This window comes from Herpailurus yagouaroundi, unplaced genomic scaffold (assembly GCF_014898765.1).
Source record: "Herpailurus yagouaroundi ecotype Mexico unplaced genomic scaffold, PumYag 163, whole genome shotgun sequence".
NCBI lineage: Eukaryota > Metazoa > Chordata > Mammalia > Carnivora > Felidae > Herpailurus > Herpailurus yagouaroundi.
In genome coordinates this window covers 47,620,812-47,635,617 of record NW_024412404.1, presented here as the reverse complement: position 1 = coordinate 47,635,617, position 14,806 = coordinate 47,620,812, and the positions used below count along the sequence as shown (strand labels likewise).

The 14,806-nt window shown below is 47.0% G+C and overlaps 1 protein-coding gene across 5 annotated transcripts in view; it reads left to right on the top strand.

Annotated features, from left to right (window-relative positions):
* XPNPEP1 (X-prolyl aminopeptidase 1) overlaps positions 1-14,806 on the top strand; it is a 58,960-nt gene that overhangs the window by 32,144 nt on the left and 12,010 nt on the right. For all 5 annotated transcript variants that reach the window (XM_040486381.1, XM_040486384.1, XM_040486382.1 and 2 more), the window contains 9 exons: positions 1,729-1,821; positions 2,160-2,303; positions 4,026-4,121; positions 7,147-7,228; positions 8,734-8,944; positions 10,744-10,833; positions 11,340-11,390; positions 12,940-12,998; positions 13,128-13,205. In XM_040486381.1, the coding sequence (XP_040342315.1) occupies positions 1,729-1,821; positions 2,160-2,303; positions 4,026-4,121; positions 7,147-7,228; positions 8,734-8,944; positions 10,744-10,833; positions 11,340-11,390; positions 12,940-12,998; positions 13,128-13,205 (904 nt within the window). The remainder of the gene's footprint in view (positions 1-1,728; positions 1,822-2,159; positions 2,304-4,025; positions 4,122-7,146; positions 7,229-8,733; positions 8,945-10,743; positions 10,834-11,339; positions 11,391-12,939; positions 12,999-13,127; positions 13,206-14,806) is intronic.

The window sequence follows — 14,806 nt, the reverse complement described above, 5'->3', positions numbered from 1 at the left end:
TTCTTTGTTTTTTAGAAAAAATGAATACAAATAGACCTCCTAAGATTTTCTGTTTGCGCCCTGGTGGATCAGTCAGTGTACCCCTGGGGTATGGGCATCTCTCCTTGGAGCCCACATCTCCAGCTGTCAGGTCTGTTAGCACTTTGCGGGGGGGCAGAGAGTCAGAGGAGCAAATTCTGCTCATTCCTTCAAGTAGGTATTTGGTTTCCCCAGGGAATGAATCTTCCTTCTTTCCACGTCTGTCTCTAGTTTGCCTGAACCCCTCTTTCCTCAGGCATTTCTCCTGCATAGGGAAATTCTGGTGGGTTTGGTTGGGGAGTGATTCATCCCTGGGGTTTTGCCAGGTATCTGTCTGCTAGGAGATAGCATGACTTCATCCTATAAAAGTCATACGAGGGGCATTAAAAGAAACTTCGTTAGTAAGTGGCTTTTTAGTGGTTTGGGAAAAAAATAGCCAAGAGTCAAATAGCAAAATAACAGCTCAGTGCCAGCTTTTAGGCAGTTTTTGGAATTGAAGTTCGTGAGCTCATTTCTTTATAAATCTTCGAACTTCCCCTCTGTGGTTATGTGGTTATCAGCAGTCTGTAGGGAAAATAGTGAAGATAAGTACTGGTTTAGAATATATGAACTTTCACTCTAAATATACATGTATTTCACCAAACTGTTAAGTTTTTAGTAAAAATCTCATCAGTTAAGAAGCACGCATCCAAACATAGAAGGTATTGGCTTGGATTAAAGGAAAACTGGAATATCAAAAATAACTTCAGTTCCTTTCTTGGAGCTTGTTTGGTGTCCTATGATGAATCGCTCGGAAGAAACGGGAAGGGCTGTTTGCTCTCAGGAGTTGGAAAGCCAGGGAGCCATTGTAAAGATGATGGTGACGGGTACCTGTGTGTTCCTGTCTTAATCTTTGGAAAGATTTCTTTGCTGCAAAGGCTTGTGTTCAGCCCTCCAGTCAGACCTGGTTGAGGGGCAGGAGCCTTCTCTCTGCCACCCTCCCTTCCAGTGAGGGGAGAGTACCATGGCGTGTGTTTCTCTTACCTGGTGTGGGATGTGAGGGAGGCCCCCAGCTCCCAGCCTTCACCAGTCACCACCCAAGTGCTCTTCAAGTGACCACTGGTGGTAAAGTGACTGATGGCGGAGAAGATGTTGTTTGCAGTGACACGTGTACCTATGTTGCAGTGATTCCGGGGGTGCTGTTTTGACCAGGAGTCGAATGAAAATCTTGCCTTTTCTTTTTGTTGTCTTCTTACTTTATCGTATGCTTCCGTCTTAATACACCTGGGTGTTAAGGGGCACCTGGGTGACTCAGTTAAGCGTCTGAGTCTTGATTTCGGCTCAGGTCACGATTTTGCGGTTCATGAGATTGAGCCCCGCATTGGTCTCTGCGCCAACAGCACAGACCCTGCTTGGGACTCTCGCTCTCCCTGTCTGCCCCTCCCCCCACTTGTGCATTCCCTCCTCTCTCTCTCTCTCTCTCTCTCTCTCTCTCTCTCTCTCTTTCTCAAAAAAAAAAAAAAGAAAAAGAAAAACACACCATCTTATACTTCTTGCAGCCTTCCAGGATTAAGGGAAGTTCAGATTTTTTCATGTGCCACCCATCTAACCTTAGAAAAGGTGCTTAATAAAGGCCCTGTTATCGTGATGTTGGTGAATTGCTTCCTTCTGGGTAGGACCGTGAGCTTGGTTCCACTGGGAATTGTTTCTTCTCTGTTCTTCCCTCTGTAGGTCTGAAGGACACACCCACTCAGGAAGACTGGCTGGTGAGTGTACTTCCTGAAGGATCCAGGGTTGGTGTGGACCCACTGATCATTCCTACTGGTGAGTGAGCTGGCGTCCTTCCAGCTTGGGTGAGGAAGTGGGTTCTAGATGCCTCTCCATTGTCCTTCTTTGTTTGTGGGACGTGGATCCTCTGGGGGCTCGGTGTGACTTGACGTCATGGTAAAGATCAAGGTGAGGAGAGGAGTTCTGGCAGAGAGGCAGGGGAAGGCGGTTGGTGGTGAAGATCACCTCTTTGCAGTTCTGCGTCCTATGCACCCAGCGCTAGGCCACGGGAGGATCGCCTTTCAGAAGGCGCTGGCTCTCAAGGCTCTGCTGCCTGCCTTGGCCGAGATGGCGTTCAGTTCATGCATGGCTGGGCCACGTGTATTTCTCCCCAGATTACTGGAAGAAGATGGCCAAGGTTCTGAGAAGTGCAGGCCACCACCTCATTCCTGTCAAAGAGAACCTTGTGGACAAAATCTGGACAGACCGTCCTGAGCGCCCGTGCAAGCCCCTCCTCACCCTGGGCCTCGATTACACAGGTCAGAACTGTGCTGCATGCAGCAGGGCCCCCAGCCATCGTCCCTTCCACCTGTCACCTTTGTCTTCATCGCTGTCCTGAATCAGAGTTCAGCTTGAGCTCACGGGAGGATTCTGCCCCATGCTGGCACTGGCACTGGTGGGGTATTTCATGAAGGCAGGAGCTTTATTTGTTTCCAGGGTTGGCACCTACTTACCACCTACTTTGCATAATTTATTCTTGCCCTGCTCTTCTGGGCAGACCTTTGGCTGCTGCTAAGATGGCTTTTTTACTACGCTGTTGCTCACTGCCTCTCACGTGTCTGATATTGGAAACAGGGCTGAGGGGCTTCTAGCTTCCATTTCCTTTTCTTTTGCCCGCGTTTGTAGATTTACCTCCCCACCCCCCACCCCCCACCCCATCTTGTACCTTCTGCTTTAGCGACTTTGGGGCATGGGTTTCTTAGGCCTGTATGATAGTGGTCGGTGTGGAGCAAGTTCTGCGAACCATTTGTGGGAGCTGAAAGTGTGGATTTATGAGTGAGGGATACACAGAGAGGCCAGGGAGGTGGGGCTGAAGGGGAGGAAGTCGTGTGGTAGAAACAGCAGAGTAGAGGTGGATGGGGGATGTCTGGAATGTAGGCAGATTGCCCAGAGGGGTCCTGGGAAGAAAGCATTACAGCCCAGACTCTTGCCAAGTTTTAAACAGCATTCCCGAGCTGATCTTCAAAGCGGTGTTGGTTGTGGGGGCAGCCCCCAGCTTGCTCTCCTTGTGGTGCCCTCACCGGAGGGTAGCTCAGATTCAGGGGGATAGGTCCAGGGAGTGGCCCAGGGTCAGCTAGACATTTTCCATTCGCATGTTTTGAGTTTTTTAGAAGCTGAATCAGAGGCGCTGACCTATTACTTGTAGGAGAGGGGAGAGCAGACGTTGGGGGTAAGACTTGTGTTCAACAAACACAAGTACCTACTATGTGCAGGACACTATGCCAGGTGCTGGGTGAATAAGACAGAGGGTCGTCCTGTTCCCAGGTGGCTGTAACCGGAGTTGAAAGTACCGTTTCGTGGTGGGGATGGTGGTGGTCGTGGTAGTGATGGGGTGAGCTTCCCCAGGGCTACCATTCCATCTGGAGAGCCACAGGGAGGCCCTGGCTATGACAGGGCAAGTGTGATTTAGAAGTAGTGGTCCCAGTGAGTCAGATTGCAGGGAGTACCTAGGTCTTAGCACCAAAGGGCGAGTCTCTCGGCTCCAAGAACGTAAAGTGGGTGGTATTCCCCCGGCCTGTAAGACTGGGTGAGTTTTCCCTCCTGGGCAGTATGTTCTGTAGCTCCCTGTGCCTCTGCTGTTGTGCCAGTTCTTACACGGAAGTGTAACTGTTGCTGGTTTAATTATTTGCCTTCCCATCTAGGTTGTAAGCCCCCTGAGGGCAGGGACTGGGTATAACTCAGAGCTGTAGCCACGGTGACCAGCACAGTGCCTGGCAGATACCTATGCCTGGGAAGTCTAGGTGCTTCATAGACATTTGTTGGATGAACAAATGTATTAATTTTGTTGGTGAGGCAGTCAGGGCTCTTGAAAGTCAACAGGTTTGGACAGAGGCTTAAATCCAGGCCTCCTGTTTGCTCAACCAACATGCTCCCTATAACAGGTGGTGCTGGCTCAGAATGTTTGGGATGGGTTCTTTCAGTTGGCTCCCGTGGGTCCCTGGAACCAGGGCCAGAGCCGCAAGCACGTTTGTTTCTTGCAGGCATCTCCTGGAAGGACAAGGTTGCAGACCTTCGGTTGAAAATGGCCGAGAGGAACGTCGTGTGGTTTGTGGTCACTGCCCTGGATGAGATTGCATGTGAGTGCTCTGGCTTTACTGTTTGGGCATGTTACCCGGTCTCTCCCTTGGTTCTCTGGGAATCTGTGTGTTCGTGCAGATCCAGCTGTCTGAGTGGCCAGGGAATAAACAAAAGACTTATGTCACCAATGGGTATATGATGCACCAAGTAGGATGGAGAAAGAATTATAGAGGATGGGAGAGGGGAGTGTAGCTTTGCCCAAAGTGGTATTACAGCTAGGGGCTGATGTTAAATCTATGGTGGATGTCCACCTCTCACCAGTCTCTTCAGGACTGGGACACCTCTGAGGAAGGACATTCCTTCCTAACACTTAATGTCTGTCAGTATTTTGTGTCTGTCAATATTCATGTCTCTTTATAGCTGTAGAAGTGGCACCATAGGAGATTATTTTTTTCTCTATACTTTTTCTTTAGGCCCCTGTGTTCTTCACAGTGAGAATGTTCTAGAAATATTTCTCTTTTAAAAAAAATTTTGTTTTTATTTACTTATTTAGAAAGAGAGAGAGAGCAAGCAAGGGAAGGGCAGAGAGAGAGGGATAGAATCCCAAGCAGGCTCCACACTGTCAGCGCACAGCCTGATATGGGGCTTGAACTCATGAACCATGAGAACATGACCTGAGCCAAGATCAAGAGTTGGAAGCTTATGGGGTACCTGGGTGGCTCAGTTGGTTAAGTGTTGACTTTAGCTCAGGTCATGACCCTGTGGTTTGTGAGTTCGAGCCCCATGTCGGGCTCTGTGCTGACATCTCGGAGCCTGGAGCCTGCTTCAGATTGTGTGTCTCTCTCTGCCCCTCCCCTACTCGTGTTCTGTTTCTCTCTGTCTCTGTCTCTGTCTCTCTCAAAAATAAATAAACATAAAAAAAATACAAATAAATTAAAAGAGTTGTATACTTAATTGACTGAGCCACCCAGGCACCCCATGTTCTAGAAATATTTGTACCTCAGAAAACTCAGGAACTATAAATATTTTTCACCAGCTTTTTTGATACGATAGCAGTTTCTGAATCTTTAGACCTTAAACAACCTGCATGCAATTGTTTAGTACTTGTCATCCTCTAGAACCTGAAGGAATCTTGGTGAATCTTCCTGTTCTGTCTTCCTTTTCTGACTGGGTTTGACCCAGGGTGACTGAGAAGAGGCACTACCTCATTTTTTAATTTTCTCATTAGAGAAAGAGACCCTACCACACAGTGTCCTATGTCTCCAGTCCCCAGCCCCAAAACTTTGTCAGATATCAGTGATACTTGACATGTATCAGTGACTTATATCCTTAATTAATTAATAACCTTGACATCAGGGAAAATAACATATATAAAGTTAATTTCTCCCTTTGATTTTAAGAAAACACATTCCCATTGCGGAAAACCTGGAAAATGTAGAGGAAGTAAAAAGAAAAAGAAAAAAAAGCACCTACAATTTTGTTACCCAGAGATCATCACTGTTAATATTTGGCGCATATATAATTTTGAAGCTTGATTTTTTCCAAAGTATCAGCATACTTTAAGCATGTATAATCGTAACTTAAGTAAATATAAATATCCCATCATATGGTTGGTTATACCGTAATTTACTTTACCCATTCCCTTAAGGATGACCTTAGGTTATTTTTGGTTTTCTCATGATTTTATTATGATGCCGCCATCAAAATCTTAGTGCATCAAAATCTGTGTCTTGGTTTCTGATGATTTTCTTCTATTTCTGGTTGCTTTCAGGGGTGGTATTATGGGTTAGAGGGTGTGCATATGGTAGGCCTTTGGACCCATCTTGCCATTTACCTGCTAGAATTGTTTACAGTGGATAGGAATATGCCTGTCTTGCCACACCCTTCCCAGTCCCAAGTACTGGCATTTTTATTTTTTAAAATTTTATCAAAAAATTTTTTGTAATGTTTGTTTATTTTTTGAGAGAGAGAGAGAGAGAGACAGAGACAGAGAGAGAGAGAGATAGTGTGAGCAGCAAAGGGGCAGAGAGGTAGAGGGGGACAGAGGATCTGAAGCAGGCTCTGTGCTGACAGCAGAGAGCCCGAAGCAGGGCTTGAACTCAGAAACCCTGAGATCATGACCTGAGCCGAAGTCAGACAGACACTTAACCGACTGAATCACCCAGGTGCCCTGGTACTGTCATTTTTAAACTGCTCATCTGATAGGTAAAGCTTCATTGCTTTGTTGTGAGAAGCCATTATTTTAAAATAGACGTAGAGCTTTTCTCACTACGAGTTTTTAAATACTGTATTCTTCAGGAGAGCAAGCATTAGGCATCTGGAAGCTTTGAGACCCTAGCTATTCTCTCTGCTGGCCACTTTAGTTTCTTAAACATACAATGATCTCCCCAGACTTTAAACATAGAGTGATCTCCCCAAACTCCTTCAAACATACAGTGATCTCCCCAAACACCTTTAACACTGGCTGTAGGCGGGGCCTCCACTCCAGTTCGGTATCATAGCTGACCCTTGGGTGGGCTCTGATACGGGTTTCATTCTTGGGCTTAAAGGCCACCACCACTCACTCCATGCTTTTGTTCCTCTGCTGGGAAGCTCCGCCTCCTCGGGGCTCCTTGACTCTTAGCCGGAGGGCCTTGTTGGGCTCCCTCACCATCCTGGGTGGGTCTCAGTCTTTCTACCTGAGGACGTTGTTTGCTTCAGAAGGGAGAGAGTGCTTGGCTCCTTTCCCTTTACTTGGGAATGCCGGTTTGCTGCAGCAAGGCCAGGTCTGGCAGGTCACCACCAGGGGGACAATTTCAACTCTTTGGAGGGTAATCCTCCTGTTTTTTGACTAACTTCCATTCTGTTCCCGGGACAGCAATATGGTAGCATAAGAAACAGTTTTGGTGCCATCATTTGGCGGGCATGAGCGACTGCAGCTCCAAGTGGAACCAGGAAGTGAGGTTTCCGGCTTTTCTGAGAGATGCCACGGAGTCCTTCCATGGAAGCCTTCCATGGATGTTGAAGCGTTTCCCTCCCCCTACAGGCTCTCTCTTGTAATCTCAAGTCAGGCAAGTGACGGGGCTTTTATTTTTTTCTTTTAAGGGCTGTTCAATCTCCGAGGATCAGATGTGGAGCACAATCCGGTGTTTTTCTCCTATGCAATCATAGGATTGGAGACGATCATGTGAGTGTTGGGCCACACTGGAAGGTCCTTCCTTCCTCACAGCTCCTCAGATTCCCCGTCTCCTCTTGCTGGTCGACCCCGTCACTACCTGACATCCCGCCGATGCACTGCTTTTCTTCTGCTTTCTCCCTTTCCCTCTCCTCTTTCCTTTCCCTTCTTGTCTTCCTTAACAGCAGGTATTTTTTTTACATCCTGCCTCTCTCTTAATCTCCCAAATACCTTGAAATCTATGACAGTCTCTCCAGTACTAGAAGATAGGAAAAAAACCAAACAAACTAGGCAGGACATCAGAACAAAACCAGAATGAAGCTATTTCACAAAATTCCTGCTGCAAAGTCTTGGTCAGGCCACACATTTGATTCTAAATTTTGTAGCAGCCAGTTGCAAATGGATGTACAGGCTCAGTTATACAGTCTTGGGTCCATAGTTCAAATAAACCCAGGCATTTGGAAGGTCAGAAATGACTCCGGAAGGGGCCAGGCCTCCCCCCGTCAAACTTTATGTATTAAAGCATTGCTTGTGGCCTTCCTGCAGTTGTTCTTTTATTTGGATGGCTCTTTATTCAGATAACATTTATTAAGTTGATAGGGTCTCTATTGGGTGCTAGGGTGAATGAGACAGGGTGCTGGGCTGGAGCTGGGGGATGAATGTCTCTTCAGGGGCTTCAGGGCATGTAAGTGGGCACTGACTTGTCAGTGGGATGGGTATGGATGTTACAGGAGGGGCCTGACCTAAACTTGGGCATCAGAGGAGACTCTTGGGGAAAGTAATATCGAAGCAGAGATCGAGGGTGCATGTGCGTTGGCTAGGTGAGCTGGGAGTGAGGAGAATGGTGGTCTAAGCAGAGGGCATGACATTTTCAGTGGCTCTGGGCAGGAGAGAGCACGCTGCCTGAGGAGGGCCTGGAGTGGTTCAGTGTGGTGGGAACATAGAGTGTGAGGCTGGAAGGTGAGCAGGGGCCACCTAAAGGAAGGCCCATGAGCGGTGTCCAGGAGCTCGGACCTTTATCCTGAGGACACTGGGGAGCTATTGAACGACTTTTTCACAGGGAACCACATGATCAGGTTTGTAAATCATAAAGAATACTGTGACTGGGAAAACTGTGCTGGCTGGAGCAAGACTGGGTGCAGAGACCAGTTAGGAGGCTCTGGTGCTAATCCAGCAGAGAGATGGGGGCAGCCTGAACCTGGCTGGTGACTAGACAAGGCCACGGTCAAAGCTGGACAGGTTTGATCAGGATTTACACTATAGGCCCAAAGATCTTAGTGGCGGGAAGGGACAGTGTCCACGTCTCGGCTGGGGGAATGGAGTGGATGGTGATAACATACACGGGGATAGGGACACAGTTTGGGGAGCAGGATTTGAGAAGGGAATGGGGAGGAAGGGGAACTGCTTGGTTTTGGTTGCTAGAAGGTGGAGCCTGTTGTGTATGTGTGGGTGTGTGCTTCCCCTCCTCACTCACGTGTCCTCCTTTTTCTGTTGCCTCACCCCTGGCCCCTCTGCAGGCTCTTCATTGATGGTGACCGCATAGATGCCCCCAGTGTGAAGGAGCATCTGCTTTTTGACATGGGCCTAGAAGCCGAATACAGAATCCAGGTGCTTCCCTACAAGTCCATCCTGGGCGAGCTCAAGGCTCTGTGTGCCAATCTCTCCCCAAGGGAGAAGGTGTGGGTCAGCGACAAGGCCAGCTACGCCGTAAGCGAGACCATCCCCAAGGTTGGTAGCCCTGCTGAGGCCCATCCAAAGTCGGCCACATTCCAGCTGCCAGCCCCTTCCCAGTTCTGGCATCATGCAGCTTTGTCTTTGAAACAGAGGTTGTTTTGGAAGATCTCGGGGACTGATTGTCAGATCAGAGATGTCCTCTCCCTAGATGAGCCCTTTGGGCTAGAGCCATGTTGAGAGTCTGAGGGCCCTTAGAACTCATTGAGTCCTGTGTTGTCCAGAGTGTGGCATGAGAGATGATTTTAGGTGGTATATACTAATACTTAGGTTTATTTAAATATTCTCTGTTTTAAAAGCAATTCAGCATATACTAGAAAAAATATTTCTAGTATTTGAGACCATGATGATATAAAAATTGTTTCTTAAGACAGAATTTAACAAACTAAGTTGATTTGAAGATGGTCTAAAGAGGGGCGCCTCCTGGGTGGCTCAGTCGGTTGAGTGTCCAACTTTGGCTCAGGTCATGATCTCGCCGTTCGTGAGTTTGAGCCCCATGACCGCTCAGAGCCTGGAGCCTGCTTCAGATTCTGTGTCTCCCTCTTTCTCTGCCCCTCCTCTGCTTGTGCTTTGTCTCTCTCTCGAAAAATAAATAAACATTTAAAAAAATATTTTTTAAATAAAGATGGTCTAAAGAAAAGAAGTAAGGGTCTAGAGGGCTGGCAGCCGGTATAAGAGCTGTATAGGTGGTAGGAGAACTCTGGGAAACACTACTCTGCATGTGCTCCTCCCTCACCACGTTTTACAGCTAAGGAGACTGGAGGCCCAGAGAGGCTTGGGAAGTTGGGGACTTGTTGAAAGTCAAATGATAGTGATACACCTGCCCTTTACTCAGCCCCTGTTGGGTTATTCTAAGCAGTGAACACCTGTCCTCTCATTTTAACTAGGGCCCAGGGCATGACTGGAATCCAAGCCACCTTGGATTGTAGCCTTTTCGAACATCCTGTCTGGAGCCTCTGGCTGCCAAGTGCCCTTTAGCAAGCCCAGGGGTCTCCTCTCTTCTCCATCCTGGAAAGAGCCCAGGCCTGGCCCACTGAGACCTGGCTTGCCAGTACGCCCTGCCACTCTCACACTGTGTGGCACTCATCTGCTCAGAGATTTGTTTCCTTGACCTAAGTTAGGGGATCATGCCTGCCTTCTCTGTTTCATGAGGGCTATGCACGTAGGAGTGAGGGAATAAGGAGCCTAGAAGGAATGAAAGCCTTTCAACAAGCTCTGTGCGAGTGCAAGGTGATCCTAAACCCCCCTCCCGGAGTGCAGGGCTGGCCTCTGACTCGTTCTCATTGGGAAGGGTCTTCCCCAGCCCTTTACGATCAGATCGTGAACAGTAGGTGATTTGTGATCCCTGAGCAAGATGGGAAGGAGCAGGAGCCCTCCCTCAGTCGTGTGTGTCCCCAGTGGGAAAAAGCCTCCTTTGTGCTTTTTCAAGAAAGGGGTTATTTCAGTCAAGCTTTGATCTGTTTATGGACTCTGACCATGACCATGGAAGCTTGAAAAGCAGTGTCTTCCTGATGGCCGGCAGCCAGCAGTGCCAGAGAGCTGAAGATGTGGGGGACAGAAGAAAAATAATCTTGTTTGATGTACTTTACCTTTTGGAAGCGTTCGAGCCCCTCTTGTCATGCTCAGAGTCATCAACCAAAAGGGGCAGGACTTCGATCCCCAGGCACAGCTCCATGGGTCCTGAATGGGAGCTCTTCACATGACCTGTCTTGATGTGCTGGGTGAAGAGGTGATTGCCTTGGTCTTGGGTGAGTGGAGCCAGACTCAGTTTCCCATATTACGCCTTTTGCCCCTAGGATCATCGATGCTGTATGCCTTACACCCCCATCTGCATCGCCAAAGCTGTGAAGAATTCTGCCGAATCAGAAGGCATGCGGCGAGCTCACGTGAGTAAAGCAGCCCGTGCAAAGGGAGTGTGTATGGTGGTTGGAAGGCCCAGTCCCTCATCTGCTTTGAGCCTGGCACAAGGCCGGAAATTTTTTGAGCCTTCCAGCGTTAGTGAGAAAATGAAGTAGAATACTCAGTGGGCTAGATCTTTATAAAGTACAATGTATAACACAAAAAAGGCGACGACGACGATGATGATTATGATGGAGAAGAAGAAGAATAAGAAGGTGATGCCTCTTAAAAGGCCCAAGGTATGTTTCAAGGCCAGTGGTGGGTCTAGAAAGATTTGAGGCCCACAGATGGCATTTGCCAGTGGCTTGTCTTTCCTGCCTCTGGAGGGCAGGAGTGAATCCACTGAGGGATTTGCCTTTGCTCTCGGCAGGCCCTTCCCCGGTTGCGCCTGATGGGTCCGGCTTTCTCAGAACCACGTTAGGGCTGGGCACTGAATTTACCCAGCTGATTTTCAGTAATAACTTAAAAAAAATTGTCTCTATTCTTTGCACAGATTAAAGATGCTGTTGCCCTCTGTGAACTCTTTAACTGGCTGGAGAAAGAGGTTGGTTGTTCGTCTTGTTTTAACACATGGATGTAGATTATTCAGAAGTTCTCAACATGTGATTCAAACTGTGGCACCTCCATGCTCTGGTGACCACGAGGTGTAAGGTCTTGATCTAATTTTAGTCCTTACTTTTGGTAGTTCTTTCTGGAAATTTGGTGTGTGTGTATTTAGAAGTTTTTTTAATTGTAGAAAATAGTAACACAGATGAAGACAGAATTTCCTTCACAGAGAGGATCCTTTTTGGGTCAAGGCATTGTCTTATAACTGAGTGGAATTTCATTATGAGGAAAAATGACTCACAATAATATTCTAGGCAAGGTGATTATATTAAGAGAAAAAGATCTTTGTGTACTTCAGTTTAAGACTTAAAACTTTTTATTTGATAGTAAATTGACTCTTGGCCATTAGTTTCTTGCCCTTTCATTCCTATGGTTGACAGCAGGAGGATTTCTTTGTGTCATTACTAAACAATCACATGTTCCCTTTAAATATTATATAAACAATTCTTTAAAAGTAGCTTACACTGGAAGAAGGGTATCACCCTGTGTGTAACTATTTTATTCTCTCTGGCTATTTTCCTTCTGTGTAAATAAGTTTTACACATCTCTCAGTGTATACATACGATTTTGTATTTTATTTTATTCCGTTAGCACCACAGCGTGAGCATTTTCCATGTACTTTGAGGCCTTAAAAAAAGGATCCAAATTGTAAAAGCATTGTGAGGTGACAGATGGTAGCTACACTTGTGGCGAGCATAGCATAAATAGAGATGACGAATCACTGTGTTGTGCACCTGAAACTAACATAACACTGTGTGTCAACTATACTCGAATAAAAAAAATTTAACAAACAGAAGGATCCAAGCAGAGAGGTTGCGTTTAGTGGTTAGACCAATTTGCCATTGCTCCTATTTTCAGGTGTTTAGATCCTTTTTAATTTTCTGGCCGTTATTAATCACCTTGTAATAATATCTTTCATTTATCTTCTTTACGTATTTAGGATGACTTTCGCAGGACAATATCCTAGCAGGAGATGGTTTTGAATTTTTCAACTTAGATGGATTAAGTTTGGGGAGGTTTTAGGGTATAACACTGGGGCAGAGAGTTAAGTGAAAAATAGAAACCCTTCTACTTTAATTTTTTTTTAAATTTTTTATTTATTTTTGAGATAAAGACAGAGCACAAGTGGGGGAGAGGCAGAGAGAGGGTGAGACACAGAATCTGAAGCAGGCTCCAGGCTGCTGTCAGCACAGACCCTGACATGGGGTTTGAACTCACAAATCGTGAGATCATGACCTGAGCTGAAGTTGGATGCTTAACTGACTGAGCCACCCAGGGGCCCCTAAACCCTTCTACTTTAGATTGCTTTGGTAAGAGTCTTAGAAAGTTCCCTCCTTGTTGAAGACAAGACCTCAGCTGTGTCCCATAGGTTGGACAGCCAGGACATGGGAATTGAGGAAAAAATAAGCTTTTAATGCATCCCTTTTAACATGTAATAAACACGTGAATTTATCACTCCAGATGACTTATGAGCAACTTCCTTGTAGGTGCCCAAAGGTGGTGTGTCGGAGATCTCAGCTGCCGACAAGGCTGAGGAATTTCGCAGGTACGGATCCGTGTGCGCAGGAACCTTGTGGTCATTTCTTTGGCAACTTAAATGAGGCTGAGAGGGCCCTGATTGCTGGCACAATAAGATTCTGGAAGCCGCTGTGCTCTCTGTATCTTTCTGTTCCAGACAACAGGCTGACTTTGTGGACCTGAGCTTCCCAACGATTTCCAGTACGGGACCCAATGGCGCCATCATTCACTACGCGTAAGGCATGCGGAGGAGCACGCTGCCTGGCTTTGCTGCTGCTTCTGCACAGGAGCCTGAGCAGGGGAGAGACATTATTTTACCAGAGGCCCCAGTGCCCACCCCCATGTTGGCTGTTGAGGCTGTTCTTATATGTGAAATGAGGTCTTGTTTTCTCTCAATCTCCCACTCTCTGCCTTTTGGGAGCCTCCACTTAGGCTCAGGTGTATGGCACTGACATTCTTCAGGATGTGGTCAAATGGGTTGTCCCCATTTCCTTTCTGTGTCTACAGAAGCTGTATTCATAGCTCTTGATCATGGTGATCGGTGTTTGTCTTTCTTGATAATGGCAGCCATCTTGATGCAGGAGTCCCGACATCTTTGTGAGCTCCGTCACTCCATACCAAAAAACTTATCATGAGGTTGTTGAGCATACTATTATGGTTAGGGAGATAATCAGCACCCTTTCTTTCCTCCTTGTGGGCTTGGCACCCAGCCTATGAGGCATTTTAGCAGATGACCTATAAGAGCCTGTGGACTCACAGAGTTGAGCATTCCCTGCACTGTGAGATGGGAGGGGCACTGATAAGTTTAGGGCTGATCTGTCTGTGGAGATGGTGGGAAATGGAACTTGGCTTGGTTATCAGGCTTCAGCTTTCAGAATTGCCCAGTTGAATGGATTTGCCTTGTGTTGGACATTCTGAGTTCTTTGCTCCATGTCTGAGGTACACAGTCTGGGGGAAGATCACTTGGTCTGTCTCACTGGGCTGTACTTGGGCAGAGATTCACCCCCACCCCCTTTTAATAGTTGCTTTTAGAGCTTTTAGTCTTGGGGCAGATTTTGAAGCTGTGTGGGAGACAGTCACAGCTGTGATTGTGCAGCTCTCTCGTATTAATGCTTCTGTTCCAAAATTAAAATATCAAAAGGACTCCAGTTTTTGTCTTATGTTTAATTCAGGTGATGAATTTCTTGGCTGGATACTATCCTAGAATTTTACATGTAATTAACACATTTAAAAGAACTCCGATCAAATGGGGGAGAAGCCTGCTTCTACTTTGGCATGTTTTCACAATGGGCTGCTGGAAGCCTGTTGAGAAGCAGGACGTTGCTTCCATGTCTGGTTGTCTTTTTCAGTCGTTCGGCCCAAGTAGCCACTGATGCCCGTAGTGCTGGAGAGGGGGTGGTGCCTGGAAATGAAGGAGTCCTTCTCTCAGCGGCAGGGCAGAGACTTGCAGTGCTATTATTCGTTGTAGCATTTCCCAGTGCAGTGACACTGTCTGGAAATGGCCTGGGGAAATCAGATCACTTTTTAAAAGTGCTTCATGTTCATTTAGAAAAAGTGCTTTGGCGTAAGAACATTGCGATCTACTTCATTTCCCAGTAAAAATCCCTTTAGTTTTCCTCCCAAATTGAGGAATTTACCTCCTGCCTGTCTGGTGGCCTAGGAAGCAAGTGGGGAGGCTCCTGATGGGGTCAGGACTGAGGGAGTTACATGGAGGCTGAGGCTGGGGCCTGGGACCCCCACACCCAGAGACAAGTGACTCCTGGCTGCTATATTCCCAGTTCTGAGGACTCTAGCTTGGTCCTGCTGCATCTAATGATTATTATTTTTGTAACTTTT